Source organism: Galleria mellonella, unplaced genomic scaffold, assembly GCF_026898425.1.
Source record: "Galleria mellonella isolate WM207_F2 unplaced genomic scaffold, CSIRO_AGI_GalMel_v1 utg117, whole genome shotgun sequence".
Taxonomy (NCBI): domain Eukaryota; kingdom Metazoa; phylum Arthropoda; class Insecta; order Lepidoptera; family Pyralidae; genus Galleria; species Galleria mellonella.
This window is the reverse complement of record NW_026441980.1, coordinates 10,297,872-10,309,071: the sequence shown is the minus strand read 5'-3', so window position 1 is coordinate 10,309,071 and position 11,200 is coordinate 10,297,872. Positions and strand designations below refer to the sequence as shown.

The 11,200-nt window shown below is 30.2% G+C and overlaps 2 protein-coding genes across 7 annotated transcripts; one reads left to right on the top strand and one right to left on the bottom strand.

The window, feature by feature from the left end:
• Nucleotides 1–2,328: 2,328 nt before the first annotated feature.
• LOC113511719 (60S ribosomal protein L37) lies at nucleotides 2,329–4,713 on the bottom strand. The gene is made up of 3 exons (XM_026895425.3): nucleotides 4,560–4,713; nucleotides 4,251–4,386; nucleotides 2,329–2,499 (listed from the first exon to the last, which is right to left on the bottom strand). The coding sequence occupies exons 1-3, from the start codon at nucleotides 4,560–4,562 to the stop codon at nucleotides 2,360–2,362; spliced, it is 279 nt and encodes a 92-aa protein (XP_026751226.1). The 5' UTR covers nucleotides 4,563–4,713; the 3' UTR covers nucleotides 2,329–2,359.
• A 783-nt stretch (nucleotides 4,714–5,496) lies between these two features.
• Nucleotides 5,497–11,194, top strand: LOC113511925 (GPN-loop GTPase 2). Of its 6 annotated transcripts, none has more exons than XR_004224189.2 (2): nucleotides 5,497–6,720; nucleotides 10,951–11,194. XR_004224189.2 is itself a non-coding variant. In XM_026895653.3 (2 exons), exon 2 carries the CDS (start codon nucleotides 8,170–8,172, stop codon nucleotides 9,064–9,066), a length of 897 nt encoding a protein of 298 aa, XP_026751454.1. In that variant the 5' UTR covers nucleotides 6,540–6,720; nucleotides 8,014–8,169; the 3' UTR covers nucleotides 9,067–10,488. The 6 variants fall into 6 exon arrangements, 5 of the variants coding, with proteins under 5 accessions (XP_026751454.1, XP_026751452.1, XP_026751455.1 ...); XM_026895653.3 differs by lacking the exon at nucleotides 10,951–11,194 and adding an exon at nucleotides 8,014–10,488 and having other exon boundaries at nucleotides 6,540–6,720; XM_026895651.3 differs by lacking the exon at nucleotides 10,951–11,194 and adding an exon at nucleotides 7,741–10,488 and having other exon boundaries at nucleotides 6,540–6,720.
• The last annotated feature ends 6 nt before the right edge of the window (nucleotides 11,195–11,200 follow it).

Genomic DNA, 11,200 nt, shown 5'->3' with positions numbered 1-11,200 from the left:
ACACCAAAATAATATTATTTGCCTATTTGTTTCGGCTAATCTCTGAAATAGCTGGACCGATTTTGACGGGACTTTAATTGGCAGATAGTTGAAGTAATAAGGAATAACTTAGGCTACGTTTATTATAGAAAATATCTTTTATTTTAGAAAAATAATGTTGCAATGTCCACGTACTGTCCAGTACCGCGCGGTTAGGCGAAACGAAATTCACTGGATCAGCTAGTCACAATATAAAATCAATATCGGCCACTAACGTAAATGAGCATAGTAACACGAGATTTATTTTATCTATGTCAATAAAAATAAAAAAATAAATGTTGAGAAACGCAAAACTTGTTTGATGTTAGATAATATTTAATTGAAAGTTTTAATTATGAGCTAAGAGCCATTTCTCACATTTGAAGGTATATTTAAAAAACAAAAAATATTGCCCACATTGACTTTATCTGAACTAACTTATTTTGCAAGAGGAATAAGACACCCTGTCAGGTCGACCTACTTGCCTTTCCCCCTGGAAACCATCGTGTGTATTCGAAGTGAATTCATCTCGACGGGCTAAATAACCAGCCATTTCATTCTCATCTATCATATCTCACTGGTGCCTCGCCAGCGTATACCATTAGCGCAGGGGTTACCATTATCATCGATTAAAACATACTTTGAGATTCGTTTTTATTTACATACATAGAAAGTATATTTCTGTCAAGTTTGGTGCCATGTCTCGACATCACACACCATAGAAACCATTAATTATTTATACATGGAAAAATAATAATCTCTCTTTAATAAACTAACGACTAAACCAATTTCGATGAATTAGTCAATTTAAATCATTGGAATGTGTAAATTCCCGCGAAATAAATGCAATAAAATACGTGATAAACGTGAAATTATACGTACTAATCCTAGTTATTTCCTGGGTAATTCGTTACGATAAGACAATTGACTTTCATTCTCATCCATCATCCACTGATATTCCGCCAGCCTATACCAATAGATAGGTAGGACGCAGGCGGAGCTGCCTATTTTCATCTATCAAAAAGCATGTTGATTAAACTAAAAAGCTTTCAGAGACTGGTTTGCTCTTCTGTCAGCGGCTGCATGAAAACAACTCCTACAACAGCAATAGAGTTGGCTTTCAACATAACACCCCTAGACCTGCACATACAGCAGGAAGCGGCCTTAGCCGCTATCCGACTAATGCATCTGGATCTATGGGGTAAAAATCACTACAATCCCCACACTGCTATTCTGAACCAGGCAATCGAATATCAACCTTTGATTGCGGCTCCGTATGACAGGACTCATAATCATTATATATTTAACAAAAAATACCAAGTACAAATAAAAGAAGAGGAAAAGGACCAATCCGGTGTACATGAATTACGCATATATACCGATGGCTCCAAAACTGAGAACGGTTCAGGAGCCGAAGTCTTTTCTTTAGACCTTAATATAAACGTGCACATACCGCTTGGCGACCACAGTTCAATATTCCAATGCGAATGTGTTGCAATAACCGAGGCTGCTGTAGCTGTACATAAGCTAGGAATAAATGGTTTTAGCATTAGATTCTTATCTGACAGTGCAGCAGTACTAAAAGCATTACGAAACAACAAGACAAACAACAAACTAATAATTGAATGCCACCATTCACTGTATACGATATCTTCCAATAACCGAGTTATCCTCCAATGGATAAGAGGGCACAGTGGATCTTATGGTAACGATGCCGCAGATGAACTAGCTAGAAGAGGCTCAGGAACGAGGGTGGTAGGCCCGTATCCACTTCTTCCTCTTCCATTCTCACAACTTCAAATGTGGATTCGTCAAAGATCTGCTGACATACAAAACCAAAGATGGATACAGCCTACTGATTGCAGACAATCAAAATTGGCCATACCTATGTTGAATCAAAGAGTATCAAAACGTTTATTATATCTAGACAGAAAAAACCTCAAAATAATGATTGGGACAATAACGGGTCACTGTCCATTAAACAAACATCTGTACACAATAGGAGCTACAGACAGCCCTCTATGTCGGGGCTGTTTCGACGCCGAAGAAACGGCTACTCACGTAATTCTGGAATGTGAGGCTGTGGCCCATCAACGTTTAGAAATCCTCGGAACGGTGAGGTCGCTCCGTGAGGTCTGTGAAGAACCCAGGAAGCTTCTGCGCTTCTGGGCGGAGCTAGGTTGGCTGCACTAGCCACGACTCATACGCACAATGGCCCAAGTGAGAAGCTAAGCGCGGAAAATGGAGTCTTTTTCACATTCACATTCACAAGCATGTCGATTTTGTAGTGTGGAAATAAAAAATGAAATATGAATTTTATGGTATTTATTTAACAATAGGTCTACGAAGATGCTACAGCCTTTTTGGGAGTAGGTCTGCCTTCTTTGAAGCCATTGCGGAAACGCCTTCTGACAATCTTGAGATGACGCATACGGCCAGTTCCTGTAGTCTTCCTACGTTTGGCTTTTACTGACCAATGATCTGCAATTAAAAAATAAGAAGAAATCATAATTTGTAATTAATTAATAATTAAATATAAAATGTTAAAAACTATAGTTTGTGTGAAACATAAAAAAAATTTAAGAAAATTATGATTCTCAATTTTTTATGCTTAGTTTCAATTACTCTACCTACATTAACAAGGGAATATCGTGCACATTAATATCCCCTCAATCAGTGTAGGATCCAGTAACATAGATAACACAGATATATACATAAAAAACTATAAGCATTTTAAAGGAATTTTACAAAAAAAAGATATAACCTAAATTAATAACTTTGCTAAATGAAATCTTATTGCAAATTGGTGAGGCAGTACTTTTTAAGTTTATATTAGAAGCAAAATATACAACAACATATAAGCACTACATGGAAAAAATATTAAACATCTAAAGAAATTCTAAAGGGTTATAATATAAGATAGTTTATGATTAAAAAAGATGGTAATGAACACTTGTATTCTACCTTGCTTCACATACAGATACCAAACATCTACAAAACAAAATGAAACTACTTGTTAAAGAGCCAGGGAAAAAAGCATTCAAAAGCAATAAAAAAAATTGAGAAAGTAAGAAATAAGGAAAAAGACAAAATTAACAGATGTTCCACACAATGCATTAAAACTACAATGGAAAAAGACTGTTTACTAATTTTAAGACACAAACGGACTATTCTATCAACAAGACAGTCTGTTTAATCCTACTAAATATAAAAAAAAATGTTGACAGACAAAAATAAAGGTGGACCAATGACATTCAAAAATAGTTGGTAAAATATCCATAGGTATCTCAAGATAGTATGTAATAAACATAAATATAAAGATTTTCTAGTACTAACCACAATACTGTAATTATTGTTATACAGTATTAGTTAATTAACATACCCCATTCCTTAAAACTGGTGTTAGTTACAGATATACTTTTTTTGAGAGTTTAATGTTTTATTTTTTTACTATAATAAAAAAATCAAGGGAAAAGAAATCTTTTGAAGCTATTAAGATTTAAGGAATGGATTTCATTAATTAGCATACTGTATAAATTGAAACTGTTGTATATGGATATCTATGTTTAAAGAGGCTTTATTAGTTCTGAAACAATTCTACTATAACATTATATTAGTCATTAAAATAATTATTTTGTTGTAATATTATTTTAAAATTTGAATTTTAGTGACAGAATGATGCTTTAGTAGAGAATAGAATAGAGTCCAATGTATAATATAAACTCTTAGAATTAGGATTTTACTGAATAGCATACTAAATAAAAAACAAGTCATAATTATAAATAACATCATGGATTCTGCTTAATCAGACAATTGATAAATAATCACTTGCAACTTTCTTTAGTATTGGTATTTAAATATTAATTAATCATGTAATCAATGAGTAGATAGACACAAGTTGTACTGATTTTATGTACCTATGTTAGTTGTTGCAAAAAAAGACTTATTTAGGTACTTTTTTTAATTATATGTTACATACAATAGTGCTACAGGGAAGCGATAAACAAAATGTATAATTTTCCATAGCCCACCCTAGCCCAACTACACTAGTTAGATATATTTTTATTTCAAACATAGCAGAAGTCAAAAATTTATATTAAAGTTATCATTTAATTAAACAAGGCTAAATATATGTTTTATTTGTGTTTAACTGTTTTTATCTGTATTTTAATACAAATAAAAACTTTCCACTGTCTATGTCAGAAATATTAACAGATGGAAAAATCACTCACAAGACCGCAATTTGGCTGCAGGGTATCCACACTGAGCGCATTTTGATTTCTGGATGTGATAAGACGATCTGCCACATCTTCTACATAATGTGTGGGTCTTATTACGGCGCTTGCCGAAACTTGAAGTACCTTTCGTCTGAAATAAACATTGATTAGGTTATAACACACTGCGAATTTATTCTGTAAAATAAGACCTAATTCCTTTTAACAAATAATGTAAAAGGCTAAATATGATAAAATATAAAAGTAAAAGTTGTTCAAAAAAAAGATTATTTGTGATTTAAATAAATTAAGAAATAAAACACCTACCATCTTGACAAAACTGACAATGAAAGAGAAAATATAAGTGTTGCCATCTCGGTTTTAGACATTTTGCTAAATTATTATTAAAATTAGTTTAATTGTCATTGGTAAAAATATTCATAAAAACCCATAAAATATTATTAATTGAATTAATTATATCGAAAGCTAATTACAAACAATATTTCTGGACAACACACACATGACACCCCTAATGTTCCAGGCGTCCCTGGGCTAGTGCACAAATTAGAGACTAAGCTAGTGATATTTACTATCAGACGGTTTATATGCTCGTTAACTACCTTTGTATTATAAAAAAGCCAGATTGTTTTTTTTATGACAACAATTTATTTTGTTGAAGTGGGTTTTATACTACTAAAAACAAATTTCCAAAATCTATAGTTTTATATGTTTATATTAATTTGTAGAGCCCACATCTTGCTAAGATACATTTTGTTTATGTTACTTTCTGTTAAATGTTAAATGAAAATATATTATAACTGTTTCTGATGATCTTTATTATTTTAATAGATAAATCACTGGTTTAGTTTATAACGCTATATAGTATCTACCTTTTTTATTATTTATATTTAAATGGAAACCTATATGAACAGTAGTACAACACTATGAATATTTTATCTATAAATTTATTCTCCACACTATTAAAACCAGGGAACAAGGAATTACATAGAAGGAATGATAAAATAAAATCTTTAAATCTTATGGTTGCCTCCTTTCTTCCTATACAATTATAATTAGTAAAAAGAGAACGAAAGATACACCATCTGTTACTATTTTCTCAATTCATAGCAGCCTAGTGCATGAAAATGTTTGATATCAATTATTTGTCAATGACAAATTTTAATTACTAGATATTAATTCGACATAGTTTATGTAGAAAGTATATAAGCAGGTCGTATCTGAATTTGGTATGATTATGCGGCCGTATAACATTTTACACCAACCTTTTTTTTTTATACTACTTAGAATGGCAAACAAGCTGGCAGTCCACCTGATGGAAAGTGGTAACCGTCGCCTATAGACATGAGCAGTACTATGAACATAACAGAGTATACTGTTTCGCCCATGATACACCCCATGCGTTGCCATTCCTTAGGACTCAGATGTTATTCCTCTGTACCCAGTAAATTCACGCCATATCCCACCCTTCAAACCGAAACACAGCCATGCAAACACAGCTGCTTTACGGTTGAAACACGAATGGGACAGAGGTACCTAAGCAATCGACTTTTGTACAAAGTCTCCCTCTGGTAAAACTCCAAAGTCTCCAAAGTCTACAAATTGAAATAAATAGCAACTGATAGTGTATCTTTCGTCCTCTTTTTACTAATTATATATGTATAAGTAGAAAAGAGGCCACTATATGTATTACAGTTTTTATTTGGTTTAGTTTTTATTTTATCATTCCTTCTATATAATTATTTGTTCTTAGAAAGAATCATATAGAAGAATTGATCAAATCGATAAAAAGTATTTTTTTTCGGACACTATTGCCTATTTACTATTTGGTTAACTGTGTTTACAAACTACTATTACAAAGAAGCAGCTCAGCAATAAATAATAATTATCATCATCTATTATTCAAAATTTTTAAGTAGTTTCGAATTAAAAGTTTTTATCTAGACAAAATTAAAAACATATTACCTATATTGTTTGTAAATATATTCAACTGACTTTGGAAAGTTGACATGCATTTCAGGTTTCGTTAATACAAGACCAGGGCTGATTCTGAAGAGACATTTATCTAAGTTTATCTCTTAACCGAATATTTAATTTTGATAATTTTGCAAAATTAAATACCCTAAAATTGAACCATTATATACTAAAATTATATTAATTTTTACTTGAATCTATTAAAGAATTAGTTCTTATTGGTCTTTACAATAAAGCTTTCACTGTAATGTCAAAATAAAATTATAATTTAAAAGAAGTGGCGCCTTATATTCGACTTCATAGTCCAGTGATAATCTGAAATTTCTCTCTCGTCTGTGGTATTGATTTCTTTAGATATAGTCTCTCTAATCTGTGCATTCGTTACTTAGTACTTACCCTGTGAAATAATAAAAATTAAAAATTTTATAGATACTTATTGCACTTTTCTCTTTTGCTCCTTGTTTTTTAGTATAAAATCTTTATAAAATCAAGAAATGTAAGTACCTACCTATTTATGTTAAAAGAAAAACATGTTAGAATAGTTCCGATCAGAACACACCGCGACGTCTGTTTTCAAATTGCGGTATGGACACCCGAAAGTCAATAAACAATATATGTCCATATTTATGCCAAGATTAATGTCATTTCATAAAGACCTAAACATAAAGAATAGGCCACAATGATTATCATTTTCCAGGGGAAACTGCCTGTAAGTTAACCTGATAGTATATATTGCTAGCAATGAAGCAGCTAGTTCCATATTATTATTTATTAAGAAGAAAACCTTTACTCACTCTCTTTGACCTAAGGCCACTGACCAAGTTAATTTATCTTCTTTTCTCTAGTCAAGTATATACCTAAACAGTTTCAAGTGGCGGAACCAGTGCCCATCAGTGGGACATTAATAGTAATAATTATATATATATATATATATATATATATATATATGTATATGTTTCACTTAACAAACTGTGCTCGCAACATTGTTCGCATTGAATGAAATATTTTACAACAGTCAATGGTATTTGACACAGATGCTATGTTATCACCATTTCAAATTGCAGCAAAATCCACTTAATAGCTTTTCTGTATATTGTATGCAAATCATAATTTCCTTAGTTTTATTATATTTCTAAATTTCAAGTACTATATTTTGTTCCATTACTGTATTTCTTTATGAATAAACAATATCATATCTTTAAGAAACTATTAAAATTTGGTTGCAATGTTGCAACTTTAATTAACTTTACGTTTAAATTAATTTGAAATGTATAAACATTTCAAATTAAGTCTGATTAAGAGATAAACGAAATATACAATTATTTTATTTTGTTTCTTAACCACCATTTAGAAGTCACAAGTACCTATTTAAAATATGTAAAAATAATTACATTCTCATTAATAAATGCCTTTTGTTAGGACTTCTATCATACTTCTATTAGTTCCATCAGAATTTACTTAGTAAAAGTAGATTTATTATATATTGTTATATTAAAATTATTATCTCTTTTTCTAGATAACTGTGAAATGGAACTTCTAGATGTTATGAAAAATTTAACTATAAAACATAATTCTAATGAAAATGAACAACAAATATTTAAGTCAGTAGCTGCAGATATAGATGAAATTTCTACTGAAATAGTTTTTGCTGAATATTCAGATAGAATGTTAATTATTATATCTCAGTATCAGAAAATTGGAAGTATGTTGTTGGTACAGAAGGATCAAGTTCCCAATCCCCTAGGTACAAATGATATTTATACAACAAAGGTTATTTTTGGTGCCACAGGGGAAGAGCAGCAGGTAGCAGCAAGATATTTGGCTGAAGCGATCAACATAACAAAACCACTTTGCATTTTCATAAATTTAAAATCATATGATATTGAAACAGTCAAAGCCTGCAAAGACATAATATTAGATCTTAAGAAAGAAGAATCAGATTAACATGTCTTCAACAAGCATTAAAAAATTTAAACCTGTGCATAAATATTATGGTCAACTAGTTCTTGGTCCGCCTGGCGCTGGGAAAACAACATACTGTTCAAAAATGGGAGCATTGTTGAAGAAATTGGGAAGAAATGTTATAATTGTAAATTTAGATCCAGCCAATGACATGATGTCTTATACACCAGACATAGATATAAGAAAATTGATTGATTTCAAAAAAGTAATGGATCAAAAAAATTTGGGGCCTAATGGAGCGCTGTTATATTGTATGGAATATCTAGAAAAAAATATAGACTGGCTTTTAGATAAAATTGATAATAATAATTTTACAAATTTTATATTTGATTTGCCTGGTCAAGTAGAACTTTACAGTCATCATGAGAGCCTAACAAACATTTTTTCTAAATTGACTAATGATAAAAATATTCAGTTATGTGTTGTTCATTTGGTTGATTCACATCATTGTTCAGATGCTGGTAAATTCATAGCAGCATTAATGTTGTCACTCAATGCTATGCTAAAAGTAGGTTTACCACATATAAACTTGCTAACAAAGGTAGATTTGCTTAAGAAACATAAGGATAAATTACATTTTGGGATTGATTTCTATACTGAAGTGTTAGATCTTAATTATTTGTTGGACTGCTTAGACGCTGATATGTTCACAAACAAATATAAGAAACTGAATAGTGCCATTGTGTCAATTATTGAAGACTATAGTTTAGTTAGTTTCCATCTTGTTAATATGATGAATGAAGAAAGTTTACTTGACATTAAAAATTTAGTTGATAAAGCTAATGGATATGTTTTCAAAGCAGAAGAAGGTAGGCATATAAATAGTATGTTAGCGTGTGCAATGGGGGTAGATAAACAAACAAACATTGAACTTGATTAATGGTAATAATCTAAGAGACTCATTATACTAATTGAGTAGTACTATATTCTTAAAATTTTGTAACTGTTTGATGATATGATTTATAATGTAGAAGATTCATTATACTAATTGACTAGTACTGTATTCTCAGAATTTTGTAATTAAATATTTGAAAATCGTTTTAAACATATTTTTATTTATATAAATATTGTTATTTACGTGTAGTTAATTCTAAAATTAATTACACGTAAATAACAATATTTAATTATTCGATATTTAATTATTAATAATTCATACGAATAACGAAATTGCGCGAATTTAAATTATTTATGCACCGCTACTAAGAACAAAATAAAAATTAAATGACAGATATATTGATTACTTCCTAGTTACGTCATTATATATTCCAGATCTTGTGGTACCAGATAAAATATGATAATTTTTATAAGGTTTTATGCATAATTAATAGTAAACTATGAAAAGTTTTATAAGTTCAGATTAATGCATACTGCTTTAAAAACTCCTTAGTCTATTCGGGTGGCATTAATAAAGCGGTATTTTTATATCGTCAAATAGCCTATTGAGATTTACAATTTCATAAATTGATCTACACATAATATTATTTTGGTGCACTGAAGTGTCTATTATTCTTTTTACATGTTTGTATTAGAATCACTTTTTGTCAGTGCATTAAACATTGGTCATTACATATAGACGTATATGAATCATATGCGTATTTTTATATCATGAATACAGCACCGAAATGATATATGACTTCATTATTATAGCGCCTAATGTATAAAAGATAATGAGAAATTTGGCAACGATATTAAAAGTACACCATTAGCTTCATTTATATAGACAATGGTAATCCAAGTATGCATTAGATGGGTTATGAAAATTAATGAAGCAAGTGATATGTGTAGAGGTTCTTTGGCACTTGATTCTCTGCCTACCTCGCATAAAGATATAATAAGCTATATATATTGTAAGTTCAGATTTATATTAAATATGATAAGTAACATCATTACAAACTGCGATTCTAATAATATTTATTGTACTATTAAAATGTTTAATAGATAATATTGCATTAATTTTATTACACTAGTGTAAAGTAATAATAGTTTAGTATTATACAGTGTATTACCTTAATGTGTTACTATAATTGTCACATATTTTTCATCACATCTGCCCTTCATACGCTGTTTTTTACCCAATGGTTAGCTGGTAGAGAATGCCATATGGCATTAAGCTCGCCATTTGTACAAAGTTTTATTGTGCAATAAAGAATAAATAAATAATAGATCACAATTCTCTTAGCATCTTTTTCCATAGAAATAATCTTTGACAAACTAAAAAAATTCCAACCAACAATAGTATATAATAATAGGTATGTACCCATCTTGTACTATGTAGTGCCGTTGGTACAGATTTTTTTCTAGACCGATCTATATTTTTTTCTAGAACTCTATTAATGAAAACTGACATTAGTTTTAAGGAATGGATTTCTTTAATTATTATATTGTATTATCTGTATATTGTTAGTGTTTAATATTTTAAAATATGCTGCAAAAATGACCAATCGTCTACAGCGAATTATAATAAAAGCATCATATTTTTTAATTGTGCACGTTCACAATACAGTTAACGAAAATTGGATGCTCTTCATTTTCAAAATATATGTGATTGCATACGATTGTCTCACAATGTGCATATTTATATATCATGACTGTAAAACTATTCAATATAAAAGCGCTCCTATATCGTAAGATGTTTATATTACTAAATATTAGTTATTATATTGTTACTGATAAATATTAAATAAATCATACGAACAATGTCGCGGGCAACAAATATAAATAAATTCTTTTCTATAATTGCAAGAGCATTTTGATTTCATTGCAGATGTCAAGAAATATAAAAGCTATTTATGATAAGCTTTTGGAGACAGAAAAAGCAATTGATGACTTACTTGATGGTGATAATAAGGCATTTCAAGTATTGCTTCTACATCAGTATAATGATATTAAAGATGCAACACAGATTGTAATTAACCATATAGCAAATCTCGAGGATACCACCATAACTGAAGTACATGAGCGGTTACAACTCAACAATGAATGAAATAAAACAATTTGTTGTATAATAATGGAAC